Source organism: Anser cygnoides, chromosome 9 (genome assembly GCF_040182565.1).
Source record: "Anser cygnoides isolate HZ-2024a breed goose chromosome 9, Taihu_goose_T2T_genome, whole genome shotgun sequence".
Taxonomy (NCBI): Eukaryota; Metazoa; Chordata; class Aves; order Anseriformes; family Anatidae; genus Anser; species Anser cygnoides.
The window spans coordinates 10,540,971-10,567,113 of record NC_089881.1 but is presented as its reverse complement, the minus strand read 5'-3'; the positions used below and the strand labels follow the sequence as shown (position 1 = coordinate 10,567,113).

The following is a 26,143-nucleotide window of genomic DNA, read 5'->3' as shown; positions in this document are numbered from 1 at the left end:
CAAAGAAAAAGACTGCATTTTCACTGGTGAAAACACTCCTCTGGGGTCATTGTTTTTTTGTCTCTCAACTATTCTGAATTCTACAAGTCAAAAAAAAAGCTGCAAATTAATAAGTCACTGAAAATCCACTATATCTGGGAGTGTTTCAAAGTTTTAGTAAAGCTCTACCTCAATAAACTGTAAAACATTTAAAAGCCTCAACCTAATGCACTGTCAGTCTTGTCACAGGCTAGAGGAGCGCTAAAGGAATATCTAGGGAATAAGGATATGAGCAGCTAGTTTTAGTTGGAAAGCAACAGATAACTGAGAAATTTCCAGAAAAGCAGGGAAATATAAAACAAATAAGATGGAGAAAAAATAAAAAAGCAGAAGGCAACAGAATATTCCATTTTCAAATAGGACCAGACACCATCAAATCATTAGAAGTATTTCCCAACTGCTACTTTCCACGTAAGCAATTGGTAAAATTTCCAGTCTTGTCAAATTCCAGCACAGGAGGAGAGTGCCACAAGTTTCATTAGTTTCACTCATTAGCTATGAGTCAAGGTGGGAAAAAACAAAAACAAACAAAAAAAGGCTTTTGACATAACTTTAAACTATTCCTTGAGAAAAAAAGGCAACCGCAACAGGGGGATGTTTAAGTAGCTGGAGACTCACTTTGGTGACTTGAGGTCTCGATGGATGATCTTGTGAAGGTGCAGATAATTCATCCCACTAGCGATCCCAGTGGACCAATCCACAAGCAGCCGAGGAGTGACTTTCCGGCCTGCTCGCAAGACTTCGTAGAGCTGTCCATGTGCACAATACTCCATGATGATACAGTAGCATGGGGCTTGAGTGCAAACTCCCCTGTTAAGAAAACACATACCCAGTGAGAATCACGAGAGCTACAAGCCCCAGAGCAACTCTCAGAGGTAGCAGCCAAGGGGCAGGAGAGTAACCTGTTTACCCTGCCTGGGCAAGGCTCTGCTAACAGCTCTCCTTATTGTACAGGAAGAGGAATGTTTTCTCCATACTTTGCACAGAAGGAACCCAATTTGTGACAATTTGTTTCCTTCAATTTCCTACAGCTGTGGGTTCACAGGGTTCAGAGCAAGCATTTTGTGAGCCTGCGTGCAAAGTGAGCCCGAGTGCAAAGTGCAGCACTGGGTGGGGACAGTGTCCACGTATTTGCTGTCACAACAATGTGCAATGATTTAAGAAAGGAAGCAAAGAACACCACCACCCATTTTGTCCTGCAGTCAACATAACTTAGTTCCTGGATTTAAAAGCTTGCCCAGCTATAACAAATGGCTCTTCCCTGGACAGAGGTAGCGCTAGTTATGTTTCTCACAAACTTCACAACTTACTTGAAGGCAATGATGTTAGGATGTTTGAGTTTCCGCAGGTGCTTGATATCCGTTTCATTCTGATCTCTCACTTTCTTGATGGCCACCTCCTCCGCCCGGAATTTGCCCAGGAAGACGGCTCCTTGAGCACCACTGCCCAGCCACTGCAGCTCCGAGATCTCCTCGAACGGGACCTCCCAGGTATCTAGGCACAGGCAAAGGGAGCAGCGTAAAGAAGCAAGACCAAAAAACTCTCTGCTCTAAGATCACACTGAGACAGCACCTGCCATCTCCCTTGTTATAGCTGAAGGTGGATTTTTGGGGGCTGGGAGATGGCATCTCCTCCCAGCACAGGGATGCTCAGCCCCAGCAGCCCTTTCCTCCAGCTCCTCTCTCGCATCGCAGTTGCCTCCAGGCTGTTCCTTCTCAACCTCCAGGGGCTTTTTCCAAGAGCTCACCGCCACTGCCACACACTTGGGCGAGCCACTCTGATGTGGCAGGCAGCAGTTTCACATACCAGAGACAATGGACTGGTAGATTAGGGAGCGGGTCCTCTACTCCAAAACTGAAGGATGATGGTACCTGTTATTAGCTATATGACCCCATTGAAAAGCATAGGTGAGAAGCAGCATTTAGCATTCATCATTTACAAAAAAAAATACTGATTTTTTTCCCCCTAGAAACAGAACAAAAATAATAAATAAGAAAGAAAGTCAGAGGCGGAAGGTTGGAAAATCCAGACCAGCAACCACCAAGTTACCCAACACAAAGCACATTAACCACCACTACGGGTCACAGAAACAGGTCTTTCCCACACCAACTTTGTGTATATCTGCTGTCAAACAAGCAGAAAAATATTAAGGGACTGCTCCCCTTTGGTACTTGCACATATCTTATTTGGGCACTGTCAGAGTTGTCCAGGAAAGCTGCTTAAACTGCTTAAAGAAAGTCATGCCCACCAGAACAGCAAGCCTTGCCATCTGCGAGGCACCTTGAAATTACCTTAACATCCCACAAACCTCAAGACAAAATGCAAGCAATAATATATTTACTGTAACTCGATAAATGCTTAAGTTTAGAGAATAAATTATTTAGGAGCAAAAGCAACACTTAAGCCACTGATTTCTGAAAGAAGAACACCAGGCCTGTACAGCCCCATTTCAGGTCACTACGAAGACGTGTCGTCATCTTGTTTCATCCAGCCCCCGGCCACTGGGGGTTACCAGGGCTGCAGCTGGGACTGTGCCGAGGCATCCATTACTGTCACCACTGAAGGAAAACCCACACTACTGAACTTCCTCTGGAATTGATCCCAATTCGAGGCTTTCCCTCAGAGCACTCCTGTGACACTCAGACTTCGCCGTGCAACTGATCGCCAGGCACGGCTAGGGAAGGCCGGCTCCCACCCGCAGCCAGACCCCAGCGCCCGCTCTGCTCGCTGAACTACAAAAAAACATTGTTAATCTACAGCAAAAACACCCTTTGACCTGCCAGGGCAAAGTTCAACCCTCAGCACGGCTCCTGGCAGACAAGTCTAGTTTTTGTACTCATATACCGCTCACAACCTTACGTTGTGCAGAAGCACGAAGAGAAGAGGGCACGGGGCTCTCGGCTGCAACGCACTGTAACAGCCGTGGATTTGCAGTGGGTGATCCCCATCCTCAACTTACAAGATGCCATGACAGACACGGGAAGGCTGCATTGCCTACCAGCAAGTGTACTTCTGTGCTGAAGCAAGAACTGCCTGTCAGCTAAGAAACTACGAGGAAGCGATGCATGAAATATGTTATTAGCACTACCTCGATCACAGGACGTTCAAGTATTATAAAATCATAATCATTCTTCTTCAATAAACAACTTGAGTCATTTGTCACAACACTTAAAATTGGTATTTAATCAAAAGGCAGTTCTTTAAATAAGGAAAATACATTCATACATAGAGAAATCGAGATATACGTATTGCTACTTAATTGACAAACACCTTGCTTCTGAAGAAGGTGGTAAATACAGTTCACGTTTTGTGGTGGCTGACAAACAAGTTATTTATGTGGGCAACAATGAAACTTATTCCATTGCACTGAAATAGCTGTTTCATTACATACCAGACCGCCTTTCCTGTACAAAGCACGTAATGTTGTCATTTACTTCCCTGAAGGGCCCCAGGTTTGGGAGTGGCACTGGGAACCTATACTGCTACTCCTTAAGAGCCGTTCACGTCCCTTAACGTTAGCTGTTATCCTCTGCAATGGCAAACAGGGAGACAGTAAGCAAAGTTAGCAGAAGTTCACCAGCCCCCTCCTGCAAAGCCATCTAGTGTTTATTTGGTAAGGAATATCCGTGACGTGTCCCGTCCTATGTCCCAGCTGCAGACTGAACACCGGGGGCATGGTTCAGGAAGAGGTTTCAGCAGGGAAGGACCACGCAGTCACCCAGCGAAGCATCCTGCATCTGAGCGTTTCAGGAGCACAGAGCCAAACCACACTCAAGACAATGCAACAGTCAGACAGAAATCCCCTTCTCTCAGAAGTTCACTGCACAGGAACAGGATACAACATTTTGGGACAGCCAGAGAGTCATTTGGCTTCCATAACATAACGAGCACCAAAAAGCTTCCCAATGAAACTCAGGCTAGTGGAGAACACTGGGCTACACTCAGGGGAAAAACAGGGTTTTAGCATCAGTGGTGCAAAGCTACAACCTAAGCCTGCCAACTGAAAAAATGCACACAAGTTACCTTATGCACGTGTTCCTGCTGCTCCCAGGAACCTCCCCTGAGGACAACAGGCTGACACGGGTCGGTATTAAAAATACCAGGTCAGATCAGCTCTGCCAAGGGGCAATGGGCAAGACTGCAAAAGAGAGGACTCGACACAGCCCCAGCTGCACACGGGGAAGCTGCGGCCATACACAGCACATGCAGAGCAGCCTGTGAGGCCCCGCCTTGGCCTGCACAAACCATCCTGAGCAGGCCTCGAAGCAGAGGACGGTGAGTGACGGTGTGCCAGCCACAGCACTTCTGCGGGGCAGGCACGACGAGGAACACAGTGCGCTCGAGGTGATGCCGAGGTCTCGGATCCCAACCAACAATGCGAAACAGAAGAGGACTTGCATGAACCAGCTGCAAGACTTCGGGTGCATGGCTATGACAACGAACCCTAGCTAAGTCAGTGTCCATGAGAACAACACTTCAGATGACATGAAGAGTGGCCAGGAGACACATCTGGACACACTAATCCCGTCGAGCCGTACTGCCAGTTTGATCAAGGAGCCCATGGCATTGCTTGGCCAAACCCCCAGGGGCTGCCCAGGCCCAGGGCTCGCTAGAGCTCTCCTAGCACGTCTCCCAGCAGGAGAGAGCTGAGGACATCTCCTCCTAGCATGGAGCAGTTTGTATTCCAGGCTCTTCTGGGCCTCCACGAACTTGTGGGACACTTCCTTTAAATAAATTAAAGCGCAATAGCAGCTGGCATTACGCAAGAGCTTGCGTTTCTAAGGTGATTAAGAACCATTTGAGTAGAATGATGGTAATCTGTATCCCAAGGGGAAGAAACGCAGGAGCAGCCGAGCCATCTATTTGAAGCAAATTTTTGCTGTTTGCTAGCACTGGCTGCTCGCCAGCGCTGGCATCACGACAAGCAGCATCTCTGCTTTATAAAAAACCACACACACACTTCAGCAAGCACCTTGATCTCTGGGCTTACACGGGAATGAAGGCAACCATGTAACTTGTGAAATGGCAGGTGAGAGCAACACCCGAAGAACTGACTCTTAATCCAAAGGAAATGGCTCGGAAGTCTTATCAGCCCTTACAAAACACAAACTAACCTTACCATAAAGAAGAAATGCACAGAAACATTCTTCTTGATGACCATCTTGAATGCTAAGGAGGAAAGACAGGGAGTAATTTCAACTGAAAGAGAATGGGGAATCCCGTTACAGATGCTTTTCTTACCCTTTTCCCCCACCCACCAAGTCCCAAGCCAGGCTTGGCAGGCAACACGGACTCGGTATCAGGCATTTGCAAAGGGCATGAAGCCTACTTCTCTCTTACCATGTACAACCGCCCCACTACAGCACCCATGTCCTCGTGTCTGGGCAACCTGTGCTCCCAGAGGAGCAGCAGCTGCCTGAAGGGGACACAGGCAGGTGAGCAGAGCTGCCGGTGAGCCGCAACAAGGACTCGCAGTTACGGGCAGTGCCCACGCCTGAAGGTCCACGCCAGACTCCTAGCCCAGCGGTGATTCAGCCCAACACAAAGCATTGCTCGGGGATTAGCAACCGAACACTCCTCTGGCTTAATGGAGTTGCTTCATGAAGAGGGGACAGATCATCTACACAGACCTGTGGCAGCAGCCCAGGGCTGTAAATAAGCTCCCGGGGGAACGAAAGGCCGTCCCCAGCATCCCCGTGCTGCCGAAAGGGCCAGAGGCATTTCCACAGCCTCCAAACGCAGAACGCTGCACAAACACGAACCTTGTAGCTGTTCTGCTCTTGCTGAACAGGACAGCAAAAGTAAAAAATCCCATACTTCGGTTACTGACCTGGTGGTCTGCACGTAGCCGATGAAGTGCACCAACATGGTGGCAAGAAGCAGGAATGAGATCATTTGGAAAACGGAGTATGAACATTCTGACAACGTCCTCAAGCTTTAGCACAGAACCAGCTTAAAAAGCTTTGTCCCCAGACAGTAGTAGTCATCTAACACCACCAGAGCAAATCTGTAGAAGAAACATCCTTTCATTCTCCCTTACAACAGTGAAGATATTGAAGATGAAGCTAAACCACATAGGCCACACGCAGCTGACCCAAATTAATCTTCAGCCTTGCCTCATCTGTGGCCATTTCAAAACTGCCCTTTGAGGAAGCACCTAATGGCAGCGACAAACTGCAAAGCACCCACAGATCTCTGGCTCTGAACGTGCTCATGACACTGAGAATGGCACACGACTTCTGCACTAAGAAGAGGAGCTCTAAATACATCCCCTAAACACAACAACGCTCTCAGCCGCTCATTTTCATTAGTTAGTGCTTCAATCTTTTTTATTAGCGACTTTCATACAAAACGAAGTGTCCCCTATGGGCCATCAAGGCACATATTGAACCACTGGTCTCCAGTGCATCTGCTGTCCCAATTTTATGCAAAATATGACCTCTGCTTCCCAGGTAGCTTTCCTGAAGCTACCATCTGAGCTTGCAGGCACGTGCGAGCACAGGATGGCCCCGCAGCCCCCAGTCTGACCTGGTGAGAAGTCTGAGAGTGCTCATACGCAATGTTCATAGGATCACCGGAAGCAGCCGATGCAACTCTGCAACACGAAGGGTCCAGGCTTCTAGAAAGCACCACACAGACCTAGGAAGCCGTGGGCAAGGTGCACTTGCAGCGTGATACTCATGCACCAGTGCAATTTGGAACAAGAATTTCCTGTATTAAGGATTGCACAGAGAAACAGTTTCTTGCTCTCAAATACCACATTAAAGAAATCTCTGAACAAATAATAATAAAACAAAACAGAGAGAAATTAGGGACTGAAAACATGGAATTATTAATATTAATTTAAAAACATATATTCATTAGGTTTTGTTTTCTTCTCATCATGAGTTTTTGATGCAAAACTGGACTGTTTGGTTTTTTTAAAATATATAAAGAATATAATAGCTACTGATACATAAAGTGTCCTCTCTTTCAAAAGTTTCAGCTTCACTGGAAAATACTGATTGTAATATAACGTATTACAACCCAAAGCAGCATAACACTGACATACCGATACCACGCCTCCTCCAGATGATACCTGACTGCTCAGCAGCTCATTTTCCTTTACAAGGGAGGTTCCAACCAGACCCTGTCTCTTCCAAAACTCACCACATCTGACTCCGCATATTGTGCGATCCTTCCAGTATTGCTAACTCCGCATGGCATTGTCGGTCACCATTTTTATTTATAGACTCATGCAGGTGTGCCATACCGAGCTTCAAGCATGTGGACAAAACTTCGACCCACCTCTGCAGAAGGACCGCAAGTGCAGCCGGAGCACTGCTCAGCACACCGGTCTGATACCCCCGGGGCTGCTGCCCAGGAGGACACCTGCCATTCTGCAGTGCACAGGAGGATTTCCCTGCTCAGAGTTAAGGACTGGAAGCGACTGACTCTTGGAAGAAGCCGTAAGTTTATTTCAAGCCAGATTCACCCACCATGCTATTTAACAGTGCTGTTACCTCAGCTTAGGAACTGCTCCCCAACACGACAGTCTGGGGTGTAGGTATGAACAATGTCAGATGCTAACAATAAGGTTTGTAGCTAGAAAACCTATAACTTGTCTATGCCAGAAAATCATTTGATTTAAACTGAATCGTGATCACAGGAGGCTTCTACCCCACGGTAGTGGTGTGGTGGTCAGGCTGTTCCTATTGACACCTCACCCATTTCAGCTCCTTAATTCAAATGACAGCTTGTTCTTTTCCCATCTGCCACTTCCCTCCCCCCGTGCTAGGGGAGAAATTGGACACCGCAGGCATAGCATACTCAGCTCGTAAGCTTTCAGTAGCCCCTAAGGATACGCGTATGCAAGCGTTTGGGACATAACTTATTCCCAAATTACATTTTTCATAAATATATATGTATTTTTTTCATGTAATGTGCCCAGAGAGAAGCAATATTTCTGTTATTTGGCAGTCAACTGGAGACAACCCTCCTGCACATGCAGGAGAAGTCATCCCTACGTCAAGTTCACCTGGCATGAGAAAAGTGCAGAAATTAAATAGTTGGCCTGATCCCCCACTTGCCACAATTCTTTCTGTTCCTCACTTACAAAAATACCTGGTTCAGATTCAGACTTTGTCACAACAGCCCAAGGCCTGGGTCAGAATATGCATTTATTTTTCACTCTGTCCTTTGCAGCCTTTGCTGCTAATGAGAGCTGTAGGCTGTGCAGCGCAGGACTTCTCTTTGCAAACCCATTACAGTGCTGTATGTGGCAAAACGGTCACACAAAAAGCTGGGAAAAAGCCCTCGGTTCTTTCCACATCTTCACATGCTGCCCTAGAAGAAACGAAGGTCATCTTCCCTACTTACCTTGCTGTTGCAGTTTGTAGTCTGTGGAGTATGCCTTGCCTATGATGTTCCACACGGGCCTCAGACAACCAAAGAGTCCCTCGAGAAACCCACCGCTCCCACTGCCTGATCTGTTGAACTGGACTTTGACGTCATCTGCTCCACTGTTGCTCTCTCCATCCATAGTGCTCCTGTTGCCCTGAGGAATGGCTGCTTCAGATTCATCCTGCTCCCGCAGCTGCAGCACGCTGTTCTCAAATTGGTCCCTAGAGTCCTCGCTGATGCTGGTCAGCACTGCTGCAGTGACCGGGCTGCTCATGTTCTCGATGAGGTCTGCCTGCAGCAAGCCCTTCTCACGCACATCCTCTATGAGCTCAGGGGACGGGTGGTTTCCAGTAGGTCCATGTTCATCTTGTATCCTACCAAAGTCTTTATCTTCACAGAAAGCTTTGCCGATCGAGTTTGGAGAGGAAGACAAGCTCAGGCGCTCCTGAGTACTGGCCATGATGCCGTGAGTGTGCATCAAGGAGATGGTCGGAGTTGGTACTTAGAGAATTAGCGACATGAGGACCCAGTACCTGGAATGAGGGGAAAAAGAACAACTTTCAGATTTTTATTCAAGTGTTTTCAAAGCGTACACTTTTGAGAGGTGAGCTGATAATTAACTAGCCATACCAGACAACCACTGATACTTATTAAATACTTACTGCCCTCAAAGAAGCAAATAAATTATTCCTACAGAAACTCCACTGGCACAGTACTCGCAGTAACCTAGTGCAGGAATTGCCCGGTAAACAAACACCACTAGTTACACACAAAAGCCTCAAGGTCAGAACTGTGAAAGACACTTTGCGACACAGAATGGTCTCTTTGTGATTAGTACACAGCCCTTCTCAGACTGAAGCTGATCCCCAGGTGTTTTCCAGCTCAGGCACAGTCTGAGTGCAGTCACTGTTTCTGGGTCTGGCGCAGCTCACAGACTCAGAATTCCTCTGCAGAGCCCTGAGATGAGGCATTAGAGAAACGCAGCACAGCGATAGAGTGTCTTGCATCCGCCAAAGGGTGGTTGTACCTGCTCCTCAGAGATCCCACCAAGTCGTGGCCATCCTAATCCTTCAGTTTAGTACTGTCAAAGTCAATATAGCACGATGTTACATTCTCTAACCATGTACGTTATCCTCAAAACCACTGAAGACTTCCAGAACTCCACAGGAACAGTACACGCCTCTCACCTCCCTCCTTCCGCCAGCCCGCCCAGCGCCTCCTCCTGCTCTGCTGCCTCCCCCCGCACGAAGCTCCTGGCAGCCTGCATATAAACTCAGAGCTGGTGCCTCCTTCTCAAAGTCCCCCCATCTCTCTGCTCTTGCCCCGTGCCCCACTGCAGCTCCCCCTTCCATGAGGCAGCCTCGTGCCACCTCTCGGTGAAGCCAGCCTGCACCCAGAGCCGGGGGGCGGCCGAGGGTCCCGCGGCGCTGTGCTGGCTGCCCACCGTGGTGGGCAGAGCCCCTCCTGGGACAAGCCTAACCTTGCGCCTGAAGCCATTAAGCACATGCAGCCTGTAACGGGACAAAGTCCGATCTTAAATCCCATAAGAGGTTAAGAGGGGAAAAATAGCAGTCAGAAAAACTATTTTGTTATAAAGTAAGATCAGTTACAGTGGGTGCAAAGTCCCGAGCTCTGCAAACAGGCACTGAAGGGAAGAAAGAGGTGGCCAGGTACATGCAGCCAATCACATGAGAACAGCTCAGGCCCGTAAATTCTCAAGATGAGGTCATTACAGAGATTAAAGATAAGAACTTCAGCTTGGTGTATGAAAAGCTCATGCCTTGTGCTTCAGTCCCTCTGCAGGGGCGGCAAATGGGAACAGCCAAGAGCCTGTTTCCACATCCCCTTATTTCCGCCTGCTCACGTGGGGTACACATAAAAGCTTTATTAGAAAGACGTCATCTTGTTTGCAAACTTAGTTTTTTAAGGGAAAGCAAAATAGCAAGTGAGCCCAAAATTGCATCACAGTCTATGCTAGTAAAGGAGCTGACCAACTTGAACAGGAACCTCAAGGATTGGTTATTGCTGCCCTACCTGTGACGGGCATTAAAGGACTGACTCCCTGGCGTGGGAAGTTGTAGGGTGCCTGCTGCAGTATGGTTACTGCTAGTAAGAGTTAAATGATGACAGATTTTGTTGCTGATACAAAGAAGAAAAAGGCGAAAGTTCAAAGCTGAACAGAGTTTCAGAAAAATACCAAACCCAGCTCCAACTCAGCAATCCTGGGCACTCCCCTGCTATTTCCAGAGGTCTGAAAGGGACGAGTGATTTTTTATGCAAAGTGTGACCAATGTTCCTACAGAGGAATCTGCTTTTTATAACACAGTGTGTTAAGCAACGTAAGTAAAACATTAGTCTCAGTTTCACCTGAAAAGATCTCTGAACTAAGATCCAAAACAAGAATTTGAGGTTACAGTGTATCAAAATACCTCAAGTTTAAACAATGGGAAGTGCATTAAGGATTAAATCAGACTTGGGGGATAAAGTTGTTTCACTCTTACATGATTCTGTAAATACACTAGCCAATAAAAATCTAGGATTTTGCTGTTAACTTTTCACATAGTTTCCTGACTCTGGAATTGTGTTGGATTTGTCTGGAATTGTTGGATTGTGTAGATTTAACAGAGCAAGAACAGCTCTCCTGGTATACTTTCCACATTTGCCTTGTTTCTAGATGGATTATCAGCACCATATGCGCCTCCCCCTGCATTTCCCAGCATTGCATGGAAAGTTAAGCCTCTCTTTTTCATCCTGCTACTGAGGCACTGCAATGTTTTTAAGTAGTGCTGCTAGCAGCTACCAGACCACCTTGACCCTCAGTTCTCTTGTACCCCGATATTATTTGCCCTACAGAGGCCGCAGCCTTCCACCAAGATCAGGGGCACAACACAGCACAAAATGCAAAGGCACAAAGAATCCCTTTTATTGTTCTCAAGAAAAAGGCAAAGTTGAGGCAAACCGTATGCATTTTCTGTGCTGGATACAGTAGGCTGGCCACCAAATCAGATGTTCTGGCTGGGAAGGACCTCTGGAAGATACCAGGTTCAACCTCCCTCCTGCCCGCAACAGGGCCAGCACAACACCGCTCCCTGATACCTGATACCAAACTGATACCAAAGCCAAGAACAAAATCCCAGCTTTGTGGACACCAGGTCTGTCTTACTAGATCAACTTCCCTTCTGCAAGTCCTAGCGGTTTCAAATAATAATAATAATAAAGTATGGTATATAGAGCATATATAGTATATACTACTATATCTGCTTCATCAAGTCAGGAGGAAGGGACAGGAGGCATGCAAAAGTTACGGAATTGTTTTCTAACTGGCGTGATAAAGCCTTATTTAGGTACTTACATAAGCAGCCTGATTTTTCAGAGGTGTAGTGAACTCATTGAGAGCATGAGAAGCAAGCATTTATTTTAAAACAACTCCATATCAGGCCTACATGAAGTAAAGTAGTCCAGATACGTTAGCAGGGCTTAGAAGGCAGTGGCTGCCACAGTGCATCAATGTTGACTTGTTGGGGAAGTGAATTTTTTTGATCATCTTATATTACAGTAAACTCTGCAATGTACCACCTCTTCCCCCAGCAAAATTTGATTTAACACTAACAAATTAGGTTGTCCTCGACCTTGCCATCTCTTCAAACAAGGGATAAAGAGAATTTTTCGAGCTTTACTGTCATGCCTCCCCTATTCTTCGGTCACAGCACCAAGGATATGGCTGAGATCATTTATATTGAACTGAAAAAACGTTTCATTGAAAGTTTAAAGTTTCATTTTACACAGAATATTTGCTGTTTGGGATGTTTATGATCGGTATGTGCCTCCTTAACTTGCACAGACAAGCGGCATTCTGTTTCTATCTTACCAACGCTTCTGCCATAGCAGTCTCCAAGTCAAAGCTGAAAGCTGCATGCAAGTGTAGGAGGATTGTGTGCATATTTAAGATACTCAGATTTCACAAAGTGCTTCTGCAACAGCAGACTTCAAGGCAGAACCTCTGATTTGAGCTATTTTTATGAGTTCAAGCACTCTGCAGCTAAAAAATTTGTTTTAGTTTATAAGGAAATTTAGGGCTCAGTATAATTTTGTGATCACAACTTTTTGTGATTCCATTTCCAGGCACAGCTTTTTTCCCAGCAAAATCCCACCACGCCCAAAGAAAAGCAGGACAAAGCACAACTCCTTTAAGAAGAAAGAGACTGACTGCACCTTAACACGCCAGCCAGACTGAACTGCAGTTTACAACTATTAGAAGAGTGACAGATCAGGTGAGGCAGCACCAGAGTGGGTGAATCAGTTATCACAAGACATGCTCTCACATCGCCTGATCCTGCGTGGCCCTGGAAGCATCCCCCAGGAGCGTGATCTCATGCGCACAGAGCCACCGAAGCGAGCACTACCTGTACAAGCCAAGCAGATAAGGCTACGTCAAAGCAGTGGTGGGGTTTGGAGACGTGGCAGAGTTAAACACACGTGCTACCCATGGAAGTTTCTCCTTCGAAGAGCTGTGCTAAAACTCAAGTAGCAAATCATAATTCCAGACATAGCACACAAATAAAATTTTTAGTATACTGTAAAGGCTGCATAAGTACAAAGTGGTCACCACTCGGTTTCCTAATAAGCACACTTCTAGTAATATTTAGTTTCCTTAAAATGCTATTTATTACATTACACAGTCAAGCATATTCTGTGCTTGCACGTCCATCATACGATGGAAATAAAGGCAATCCTCTGATCTACACTCAAGTGTTGAATAAGAGCAGCTGGCCAAGACTAGCAAACTGACACAGGGCAAACATCAAGGTCAGAGGGGCTTCCTGTCCATAGCACCACTTATATTTGCACCCTGGAGCTCCCTTACCTTTTCCTGGTACTCAGTATGATTTTCTCTTGGCTACATTAGGTACAACAAAGTAAACACACCTTTCTGCACTGATAACGCAACTGCAGTTTACGTGCATATCATCTCAAGGCTCACACAATGCTCCTGGCTTGGGACAATACTTTAAAACCTTCCAGTATCTAACAAAAATACAAAAAGCTTATAAAGTACGGTTATCTCACTACATGCATCCTGCAGCTCTACTGCCCCGGTGATTATCTCGTTCTGCAGGGAGTTTTCACAACAGGTTGCCACAGTCTTCTACGATCTCTTGACCTGGCATGTGGTCTAACTTCAGCACATGGAAGAACCGAGAGTCGCTGACCTGGCAAGTACCACAGCTTAGGCTCTCGTTTCTGAGCTCTGGGTTTTGAAATCACATCATTTTTATTCCACAGGATTCGAAAAAAACTTATTCTTTTCGCATTCTCTTGGTGAGGAAAGTGCTGTTCGAGTGAATCAGATACTCCTCTTATGCTGTACTTGTCCAGTTTTACATCACTGGGAACGCACGCTTGTGTTTTGTATGGTTGTTCTGAACACAAACTGTGGTAACAGATATATTAATACGGAATGAGTTACACTGACCAGCCAAACGCAACCTCTTACTTTTTCTGAAGTAGTATTACTCAGATGAAGGCAATATAACTGAGCATATCCTGATGCTTCACCCAGAATTGCTCTGCCTTGCCTTCCCTTTTTCATATAAGAAAAAGCTTTATTTTATTAGGTTTTCAAAAAAGAAGCTGCACTAAGCTAGCCCACAGCATGTACAAATCTTTAAGCTATGAAGTAGCCCAAGGCAACAGCTTGTTTTGTTTGTTTTGTGGTTGTTTTTGCTTGGGTGGTTTTTTGTTTGTTTGGGGGTAGGAAATCAATCTCTCTCTTCCTTCAAGGAAGCTCCTTCCACATCACAACACACATCCTATCTCTCACACCTGCTCAGATACTCAGCCACGATCCTGCCTTATTTTCGAATATTACAACTGCAACATTGCCAAAACATCGTTAATTTCTGATAAAACAGTTGAAAACCTTTCATCTGAACCAACAAGATTTTCCGACTGTCACTGCAGCGGCTCTGATCTCAACACATTTATGCGTGTACCGTAGCTTACTCTACAAGAAAACAGCACATACCTGGGTAAACCAAGGTGTTGTAACACTCGGGGGGGTCCTGTGCTTCACCCTGTTATTTCTGGTTGTCAGATACACACTGCGTTACTTCTGTACCTACTGCAGAGTAAGACTAGACTACACACTTTTAATTCCTTTCTCTGGGAAATATTTGGACGGCACCTTAACATAAGATAACTAACTTTTGCAGACTCCCTAGGCATTTCCTGCGCTGTGCATTAGGGCTTACACCTCTAAGAGTCCTACTAAAATGTTAACAGAGTATTTTGATGCAGCCATGGGCATTAAGCAGGTGAGACCACGGACATGTAACAGTATGTCGCGTGTACTATCACAACAGAAGCTTGACCTCGTGTCTGCCGATTAATGTTCGTCTTTATTCAACACATTCCCAGTCTATCCTCAAATAGGTACTCACTGTTTTTGGCAAAAGTGATTTTACAGTTGTGATGTACTTTTGTCTGTCGCTGTCTCAGTGAGAAAGACAACTCTGTCTCGCTTTCTGGTCTGAACCCTTTCTGACAGTGACAAAAATAGTACAGTATACCAGCCAAGAAATACTCATAATGGCTGAATTCAAGCTCTGTGCATCAGGCCAGCTGGAGGTTTGCTGTGCACCTTATATATTCCAACTAAGCTCATCAGAGTAGAAGTAAGCGACACCTGGACCATACCATAAGAAAAAACCCATACCACACAAGAACGACAGGTTCGTCTTTATCCATTTCCTGCCTCCAAAAACCAAGGCAGGAAAACCAAGGACAGGGAAATCTCCCTGGTACAGCCCCAGCCGGTTTCCCCACGACGTGCAGCTCATCCGCTCTCTGTGCATCAGCAGCGCACCATTTATTTTTCTGTTCTGTAGCCCACTCCATGTTTCCTGCACAAATGTGTCATTTGAACCAGAACCCTTTGGTAAACGCTATGCTGCAGCAAGCGGTTTTGTAGCTTAACCGTACATCGCACAAGGTAACACCAACTTATTCTTCGCACCGAACCTCTCACCAGCTGATCGCATTCTTCAGATCACCAGTTGCTCACTGTTTCAAGGACACCTGAACCCTGCGTATCTTAATGCCAGCTGCGATTTTATGAACCATCTCATCCTCCACTCCAACATCTTTTTCTGAGCCTGAGAAGTCCCACTCCACCCACTCACTCACCCTACAAAAGTTGCTCCGTATCTTTGATCACCTCTCTGCATCTTTCCCATTTCTCCTGCCTGTATCATCTTAGAGACAGGGGAGTGAAACCACAGATAGAATCCCCAGTGTGGCGCACCACAGAAGTGTACAAAGGCATAATAATCAGTTTTGTTCTTAATTTCTTTCCTAACTATTCCTCCAATGCTATCTGATGTCTAGGCGTGCTTCAGGATGCTCAGCTAACTTCCACGGATCTCATACAACCTCAAGATCTCATTCCAAAGCAGTAAAAGCCAATTCAAAGCCTAATTCCCACATACAGGATGTTAAGATTAAACTGTATGTAAACAACAGTAAATTTGACTGCCATTTTATCACCCAAGTTTGAGACCCATCTAGTACTCTCTGCAACTGCCTTGCATGTTTCTTATCCCGAAGGCCTCGCTTCTGCAGACAAATGCTTTTGCTTTAGAATATTCCTAAATGATCTGGGTAAGGGAACCACAGGTGTAAGGAGTACGGGTAGCGCAATCTCCAGAACAGACCACCATGACAGCTTCTTTTAGTGAAAATGTTTTCAACGCTACTCTCTGTATGCCTTCTCTAATTTCATATCATTTAACCAATTATTTGTCAGTGAGAGGGGTATCCCCATTATTTTACAGCTGGTTAGTTTCTTTAAGAGTGTTGGGTAAGTAACCATGTCAAAATTCCAATAGATTGCATCGACCAGATCCCCTTTTCTCATGTCCTCTTGACTCCTCCAAAGACATTTAATAGATTCCCAGGACTGCACTTCACCTTAAAACTCTGAGCTCTGTTGACTCTTACCACTACGTGAAAGTTGTGCATCTGCACTGGCTCTCCACATAGGAATGATTTAAACTCCACAAGCAGTAGACAAATATTTAAGCTAGGAACTCCTTCAATATAAGGTCACAGATTTGTGGGAGGCGGAGAAGAGCTTGATTTGGAAGAAGAAATCAAGCATCCACTTCTTTTTGGCACAAGGAACAAACAAAGCAAAAAATCATTTTTGCGAACAAGGCAGACAAAAAGCCAATCCACCCTCCCTTGTATTCAGGAAGACCTCTTCAGCTGATTTCAGCAAAAGCTAGATTGATTCCTGTTTCACCTGCTAGCTAGCCAGCTTTCCAAAGAGCAGTTTGTGAAATAAGCAGCTTACATAACTGTGTATTTTCAGCGCTACATACATAAATGCTTCCTCTATCCTGTATAAGGTATTTTTGGATCTCCTAAAATGCTACAGTGTTCTTCCAGGGCTTTGCATTCTTCTGCTCAGAAATTGCATAATCTGATGCCACAGGAAATAAGTGATGTTGCATAATGATTCTTAAATTCACTGCAGGATTTTGGTACTACATATTCCTAATGCAAAGCAGCCCTTCTCTGTGTTTCTAAATTGAGGCCCTCGGTTTTTGAAAAAAGGATAATCTATCGACCACCTGCCCCCTTGGGACAGGGCTGGGGAGCGGAAAAAGGGGTGACAAACGAGGGACCACCTTGTACCCATCCTGTTACAAAAATTTGACTTCACCAAATTCAGCTCACGTTTGTATGCCCATTTGTGACTTCTGTTTTGGTTGTCTGCACATCTTCGACTACGGGCACATCTTCAACTATTTAACACCAGTGGTTTCAGCACAATGTTCTGATGGCTAGTGGACTAGCCTCCATCACAAGCTCATCTACGCTACTGTATAACATTTAGTTAGTATAAATGAAAGACTAAACTCTGATTAACCTTTTATACCACTGATTTACTACTGGAATCTGTCTTGGATCAAAATTTAGAAATGACCTTAAGTTGCACTCATCTCTTTCATCTTTACAGCTGTCTTCTTGGTATGAAACACCTTTTAAAACCCAGTCGCTGGCTTCAGGTGCTGCTCCAGTCGTTCCCTCTCCAATCTTCTGAATTTTGCACTTTCTTACCTCATTGAAGATCCATGTTACACTACTAAATAACAGTAACAGATTGAGGGATTTAAATACCAGTATTTTACAACTACAAAATCCAGGAAAAATTTCAAGTTCGCAGACAACTTTACAGCTTTCCTGGCATTGTCATGTGAAGCTGCTAAAACTTACCGGTACTATCAATGAGCCGTATCTTGTAATTTCCCTCAACTTACAGAACTGAAACATCATATTTTCCTCCAAGGAGTAGTGTTAAGATTAATTAATGTCTGAAAGATCTTTGAGGATGAAGATCAATATCAAAGTGCTATTTTCAGGAATCCAGTGACTGAATCAAACTCTCGCTTTGATTCATGTGAAGCATCAGACTGGTCTCAGGTAAATTCACTCACACTTGTTATTATTTTTGTAGTAGATATGAATTATTCAAGATTCACAAAGCATATTTGACAAAAAAAAATACACACACAACCTTCTCAGCACTAGCAGCTTACATGATTTATACCCAGTATTGAAGTATCTAAGCAACTATCCATGAAAGTAAAAAAAAAAAAAAAATACCAACAGCCAGGGTGTGTGCAGTGCTTTGGCCCCAGCAATGCTGGGGGCAGTGCTGGAGTGCACACCTGATGGGAAGGGCACGGGAACACCTGAAGGCCAGCCGGCAGGTCGCTCAGCAGGGGAAGAGGCAGCGCTGCGTTTAGTAAGCACCGTAGCACTTCCACAAGCAAAGAGGATTACTCCTCCATAGAGAAGCAAGCACAATGACTTGCTCAGGAGCCTCTATTAAGCCTGTATTACCGACACAGCGTAAGGGGTTAGAGCAACACCCGAGAGGTGTGATCCTATTCTCAGGTCACTAGAGCTTTTACGCGATGGTAACACGATCAAGACAGCACACACAACGCACAAAGTCACTCACCGAGGAACACGGAGGACCCTCAGAGGCCCTACAGGCCACATGTCCCCTAACGTCCTGCAGAGACCTTCCCAAGCCACACTCAGCCCTACGGCTCCTTCCCTTTGAGCAACTTTTTGGCTACCGTTGATAAAGTAAGGGCACCTTCTCAGGCCCAGAAGGATGGGGAGGGAAGACTTTCTATGTTTCAGTGGTACTGTGCAGCTTCATGACGTTGGGTGTCCTCCGCAAGGCCTGAAGGTGGCAAAGTAATGGGTTGGGGACAGGAAAGGACAAAACATCCTCGGAATGAAGAAAATGTCCAGACTGAGACCTGCATTCCTCAAGCCCACTCTGCTGGAAGAAGGCCAGCCTCTCGCCCGCACCCCCCAGTTTCTCCTTCCTTCCCTCACAGCACCTCTAGCACTGAGCTAGCAACTGCCACAGAAGGAACAGCACCAACAGCTACACTGGAGGATTATAAAACCGCGTACTTTTCACAGAAAAAATCTAGTCTTCACCTTGCTCTACTCTCAGTTGTCACTAATGCCTTTGAACCCACTCCAACAAAAGACTTTTCGGCTGAAGTTGTAAACAGGGAAAGAGGACAGAGGTCAAAATGCATGCTGAGTATTTATAGGGGAGGGAGTAAGCACACACGGTGTTGCTGCTTCCAGCCCACCTCGCTATTTCTGCCACAACTGCCAACTTGCTGTTCAATCCAAAGCAGTGTGTGTTTTAGGTGAAATATTTACTCGCCACCTCCTTTCCCCCTGCAAGAAGCACAAATGGTTTGCTACAGAATTACAATAGCAGCATCCTACAAAACCTTAAGACCATGCACAGGGCACATTTGCTAAGGAGAGAAAAGAGCACCATAAGCAGGCCAGGGCTTGCTGAAGTGCCAAAGTCCTGCCTCTTCTGCAGAAATAGAGGCAACGTTTGCCTCAATTTACTCATTTTCTTTCAGTTATGACTGAAAAACTCACTGGAAGTTGTAAGGCTGCTGCCTTCCTCCACAGCTGGTATCTGAGGCGGGACCTTGGCCAGAACACTCTGTGCACAAGGAGGTTCAGGCGCCTTCCCCTGCCCACCCCAACCCCATGGACCAGACCTGAAGAAGAACCTGCTCCGACTAAATCTGTTCGTATGACTGATGCCAGACTTATTTTATTTTTATAAATAGATATATAAAAGCTTTATTTAAAGATTCTGCCATTTGGAGAAGTCCCACTATTTGAAATCTATTCCCACATCTGAACTGCAGAAAGCACAGAATGGGTACCAAATACGAACAACTCCAGTCTAATCAGTCACCTTCTCATATTTGCTGTAACAGTCATTAAAAAAAAGGAAATACTGTAAAATCTTCTTATCCTGCCTCTGCTCAGAGAAGAATCACATTTTAATAACTATCAATTGTGAAACCGCTTACCTATGAAGAGATTTTCAAATAAATAATTATTTCATTTTCTGATCCACTGGAGATAAGCCACTTACCAACTCTTTATAATAGAAGACAAAAAGGAAGGTTAAAAATACAACCAGAAAAAAAAAATTAAACCCATTAACATAATTTCACATATAACTGAGAAATGGTAAGAATGCCTACCGTATATTCTGTGCTTTAAGTTGTTTGCTAATTCCAGACACAAGGGTCAAACTGAATCCCAGCTATAAATTTAACTACCAGGCAGCAGGGGACAAAGACAAATCTGAATGATAGCACCATTCCAGATCACAAAGAATCAGACCGAGGGCCCAAATACATGAACCAAACTGGTGTTAAAACAAAAACAAACAGCCTGCTACAGCAAAATCATGATTTGTTTGATTTTCACAGCACAAGTCTGTTACAGAAGCCGAGGTTCAAAGGGTTGCATCTCTCTAGAAACAAAAACGCACATACATTTGGGAAACAAAAAAAGGAGAGTACCAGAAACTTTTAAACATATCTGCATTCCAGGATATCCCAAGATGTCTATGACTACACACACAGGGGTTACTGCAAAAAGTGCCCATCTTTGCAAATCAGACCAGCCATATCTCTCTTGTTTCACTTATCTATTTATTTTTCCTCAAATATTTCCATATTTTCTCAAAATTAACAATCGCTAAGTTCCTTCAGTTTCTCCTATGGAAACAGACTGCCTATCGATAAAATCAGCATATCCAAACACACGGGCCTGATGTCATCTTTCTCCAGATCAACTTAAAATACCCAGTTTTTCATTTACTTGAGAGACGTCTGGCTTGGTATTATGTAGCTATTGCAGCACCCGACACTTCCCCCCCCAGTCTCCAAAAATAAAAATAAAGAATGGCTCCACTCACTTCACTGGGAGAAAACATGACATCATGCCCCATTCAGGTAAGCAAGAACATGACAAATCTTGCCCCAGTGAACAGTATCACTAATTGGAATGGTACTCCCAGCTTCCTCATCTATTAGGAAAACAGGGTAGAAATCATGTGTTCAGTACAACACAGACAACACAAAGTGCTATTTGCAATAATAAAGGAACAAATTCCTACCAGGCTGATAAAAACACAGACATCTCTACACCACCTCAAAAATGGATTTTAATTATTTATTACTGTACCACAATAGAAGAATCAATTGATTAGCCCACAAGGAATAAATTCTGATTGTCTAGAAGGCATAAATATATATATAATATGTACATACACACACAATTCTGCTTCTTTATACTGTCTTTAGTAATTCTTATGTCATTCCCTGCATATTCCATATATATCCATTCTCCATTGCTATTCCCTCCTTCCCCTTTAAAAGGGGGGCACAAGAAGATAACGTGCAAAATTGTAACTGAAAAATGTCTCTCTCTCAGACAAGCAAAAGGACAGGACAGCTATCAGATTTACAGGCAGTGATGGATAAATTAAGGTTGCATATTTCCTTATCCTTTCTCTCAGCATCATTTTTTCAGCCCTTTCACATCACAAATGCAACATCCATCTGTCCTTCTGAAATAAATGGCGAAAGGGCAATGCTGACCATTAAACGCACACACAAATGCACACACGCTTCAGAGAAGACATTTTTGACAAAATACTTACAAGGATTAAGGTAGCCTATGTGATGCTCCATTTTCTTGCTTTAAAAAGATGGAAGGCAAAAAAAAAAAAGGAAGTGTTGCAAAATAAAAGGAAATTCCACCCACACAATCCTGCAGCCTGCTGCAAAGAAGCACAGAAGCGTGCTGACGTCACGGATTCATGAATGGATGTAAATCGGGCTGTTTCGAGATTCGGCGGAGCCGGCTGGGGCTGTGCAGCGAGGGGAGCAGGGGGGCAGCCAATCCACGCGGGCACCGCCAGCCGCCTCCTGCCAGCGAAATCTGGGCACCGCACAGCCCGAGCCCACCGCCGAGCCGCCCGAATCGCGGGGCGCCCACCCGGCCCCGTGCTACGTGTGTGAGGCGGGGAGATGCCACCGAAAACAATTTGCTCATAACCGAGGCCGCGGGGTAAAATGGCATCAGTGCTGCCATTCCACGGGAAGGACCGGGCGAGGACATCCTCTGCTGCCTCCAAGTCACCGCTCCTGTGAGTTTCTGCCCCTGCGTGCAGCTCGGATAACAACAGCAGATCAAATAACAGCCATCTGTTAGATGAATCAAATGTATTTAGTAATCAGAAAAGGGGTTTATTATCTCTCTGGCTTTTTTGAGGATTTCAAACCCTGGGAATTATTAAAATAACTAAATATAAGCATGTACTGGAAGGAAGCCGCAGGGAGAACAATAGGAGGCTTGTATTTGATTAGCAGTGCAAAAGCACCAACAAAATAAAAATAGGAGCAGTAACAAAATCACACATTCAGCCCTCAAACATTCACAACAGCAGACAGACAGGCTGACAACGTCAGAAACATTTAGAACCAAAAATCAAAGCGTGCACGGTTTGACACATGCAGCTACGTAACAAATGGTGGGCACAACAGGGCGGTCATCCGCACAGCAGCCTACCAGCCATTTTCATTTCTTTTTCATTTCTATGCCAGTGCATATGCTTCATTCTGCACACCGGATGCGAGGACACACTGCGTCAGTTTGGACGCCCAAGTAGATGCCACTGTCCTGGTGGAGGCACACAAGGGCAGCTATGGTTAACTTGGATCTGGACAGACAGAACACAAGTTCTGCCTCATTTTTGTCTTTGAAATAATAGGGAAGGAGAGGAGAGCTGAGCATAACCAGGAATTATGGTCAAGGTTTGAAGAAAAACCTAGGCTGCCCATTATGCAACTACACCACCTTGGGGTTTACCACAACTCATTGGTGTGATCTCTTGAGCTCCTACCCAATTTGTAGCCTTCCAGATTATTAAGAACCAGAATTTTGGTATTTTCACCACCCCTTTTCCTAGCAAGTAAGAAGCAACTAAGCCGAAAATCAGATGTCCCAAAACTTACTCTGTAGAGCAGAGCATTTTGAGAGAACGTCTGAGACGTGCTTATATGAGGTGACAGGTTGGTGTCTGCGTGTGTTAGGACAATGGTTTATTTCATTAGGGTGTCTTTGACTCAGCAGACAGCCAGGACGGTGCCAGCTGCTCCATGCTAAAAGACCCCGGGTGGGTCTCACAGGGCTCTACACCTGCCCTCAGCACATCGTCTCTTAGCAGCACCGCAGTGTGGGAGACGCAACCACCCCAACCAAAAAGTTGCTGCTATGAATGTATTAGTATGCTCTGAATTTGAGTTTTGATTTGGGACTTTGGTTTTTGAATGGACCTTTATAAAGCTGACCAAAGAAAATTAACGCAAATCTCGTTACCTACTTTCAAGATCAAAAAGAGCACACATGAACTTTTGCTGAGGAGATCCGAATAAGAAATACGTCTTAAGAGCCAAAATTCACAAAAAGCAAGTCATGAGGTTTCTACCCAGAGAATGCACCTGCTACAGACTGAGCAGTACTATACAAAGGGAGAAGCAGGGCTGAAGGCAGAGCGACACGTCTCCACGGGATCACTTCGTGCCACGGTCTCTCACCCAGCAGCACGTGGTTCTGTAGCTCAGGGGACCTGCCCTGACCTCCTGCCTTCCCTTCGCCTCCAGGGTACCACGTCCTGCATATGGCTTGCCTCACACTGCAGTGCAAAAACAAGAGCTTCCAGATTTCAGTGGCACTTTTAAACAAACAGAAATGGGAATTACTTTCTTACCCTAAAAAAAAAAAAAAAAAAAAGTAGGAGGGTGGGGGGTAGGGTAAATTCAGGATCTCAGGATCCAGAAGGGGAGCACAGTACCACATGCAAGAAGCGGAAGAAAAGGAGAAACAGTGCCACAGAACTAAAAACTCAGAGAAAAAAAATGAATTTTCAAAGGTTTCCAAAGGTTAATTGCAATGACATTTAAAAAGCGCCCACCAGGGATAGTACGTGGGAACAAAACCCCAGGAAGACACCAGTAGAGGAAAAGAGCCTGCACATATAACTTAAGATTTTCTTTTCCATGGTGACTTGGGTCAACGTACCAACACTCAATTTTGTCCTTGACTTAACAGATCAGGTTAAAATTTTCCAAATACAAGTACCTGAATTTAATCCAAGATAACTACCTTAACTCAGTAGGAAAAAGAAGAAACAGTCATTGGCCTAAAACTGATGGCTCCTCACAAGATTATGTCGGTAGCCAAACAGCATCATTAGAAAACAGGATGGCTACAACCAGTTACATATTTTAATAATGTACATTGGATACCACTTACGCATCAAAGCTAACTTCAAGTTGATCTGCGTTAGAATTTCCCCCATTCTCATTCAGACAAGAACATTGGCAAAAGCAGGGAAATCTTTATGAAGCATCAGATGCCCAAACATGACTCTATGGGTAAGTTCAGTTCAGTATTAAAGAGAAAAAGGAAAATAAAAAATAAAAAGAAATATATAGAGCATGACAAGGGTATAAGCTACTAAAAAAACCCAAAGTTCATAAGGGAACATACAAGTGGTGGTGACACTTCACAGGTAGGAGGATTTCCGAAAGGATATTTGAGTAACTAAATAGGCCATTAGGAATCATAGCAGGCAAAGCCAGTGCTAATGGGTGCAAAAGGAAAGCTAGAAGCATTTAACAAATATCTATTCACTATATTTGAAAAAGGCAGGATAATTAAGCACTTTCAAGCCAATTAGTAAGTAATAGGAATGGTATACAGCATCTGCTAGGCATAACATTTCAAAGCCGGCACATCATATTAATTTGAGCCCGGTCCTAAAATAATCATTTAACACGTTCTCCAATCCAATGACCTTCAATTTTAATAAACTGGAAAACTACTGAAATCGCAGAAGACTGAGAACAACAATATTATGCCAATAGTCAAAAATAACATAAGCTTGCTATCTATAGGCCTTGGTAATTCGATGTTGATATGGGGCAAAAATCTTAATTCAGCCTTTGACTGGAAAGGATGGTTCTGCTGCATCAGACCAAGGGCCCATCCATCCCAAGGTCTCCATGCCCGATGGCGCCCAGTAACAGACACACAGGGAAGCAGGAAAAAATCAAAGCAAATGGCATACTCCAGTAAAAATCAGAAAATTAGAAATGAGATTCAAGTGACTCAAAGGCTAATCTCATAACTACATGTGCATGAGGCTGTTTATAAATCCACTCTGCACACATTTGGAGGTAACAAGAGGGACTCCGCTGTGAAAACTTCCTACCTGCATGAATAAATAGGTGAAGTGAGGGAACAAATGATTGTTGAACAGAGAGCCTAAGTATTTGCATAGATAAGATGTCTGGAGGGACATTTTATTGTCAAGTCCGGAAACCTGCAAGATGTTTGATGCACTCCAACCCCGCAGGTATACATTCCCCTTCCGAATGGCCTAAACTTCAGTGGGGGGGTGGGTGACAGGAAGAAAGAAAAATTTTTTACTTAAACCATCGGAAGATCTTCAGTCTCTTCAAGTCTCAGAGCCTAGTGCTGGCGGCCAAGGAGTGATGGAAGGGGGGAAAACTGCAGAGAGAAAAAGCCCAGAAGCGGGGCAAGTACAACGTCCCGTGAACAGGCAAGCTACGACTGGAGTCGGGGGCCCTGGTTACAAGCCCGGCTTTACAGGGGGTCAGTTCACAACAGGACGGCCTGTGATTACAGACCCTGTTCCTGCCTCGCTGAGGATGAGCACCCCCTGGCCGAGGGGCTGCCTTTGGGGTAGGATTAAAGCAGGGTTCCCGTTCCGGTGACCCTGCTGCTACAGGCGCAACAGGGCTGCCCCTGGAACAAGCCCTGGGCCCTCTCAGAGCAGAAACGTCGGCGCTCTCTCTGCTCACGCAGCAGCAGCACTTGGAGCCCCAGGGAGCCTTCCAGGTCTGTCCAGCAATGAAAGCAGGGAGCTGGAGATGGCTGCAAACTCAGATATGCAATGCTCTGAGAAAGACACCCACATCTTCAAAGTCTCTACCCAAAAACATACAACTAAAGGGAAGGAAATGTGTTTATTTTTCCCCTTGGAGGTCATTTGCAGAAATCCTTGGCAGAGGCCCTGTGAGAACAGCAGATCTATTTGTTCAGGGAAACAGCCATAAAATAGTGATTCTCCCAGAGAATGCTTCAAAATGAAGTCTTCCATAACAATAATTAACATTAACAGAACTGCCAGCAGTAAGAAATGCTGCAAAAGTAATAAAATTAAGTATGTATAATTAACAGCTATAAGGGACGCTTTCAAAGCTGA

At 44.9% G+C, this 26,143-nt stretch overlaps 1 protein-coding gene across 5 annotated transcripts in view; it reads right to left on the bottom strand.

Moving 5' to 3' along the window:
- MAP3K13 (mitogen-activated protein kinase kinase kinase 13) overlaps positions 1-26,143 on the bottom strand; it is a 74,914-nt gene that overhangs the window by 16,704 nt on the left and 32,067 nt on the right. For 4 of the 5 annotated variants that reach the window (XM_067002108.1, XM_067002106.1, XM_067002107.1 and 1 more), the window contains exons 5-7: positions 8,398-8,954; positions 1,350-1,533; positions 658-849 (exon numbers count right to left, since the gene is read on the bottom strand). In XM_067002108.1, the coding sequence (XP_066858209.1) occupies positions 658-849; positions 1,350-1,533; positions 8,398-8,899 (878 nt within the window). In that variant the 5' untranslated portion in view covers positions 8,900-8,954. Of the gene's footprint in view, positions 1-657; positions 850-1,349; positions 1,534-8,397; positions 8,955-21,508; positions 22,381-26,143 lie in introns of those variants that run through there. The other variant, XM_013186246.3, reaches the window with a different exon arrangement.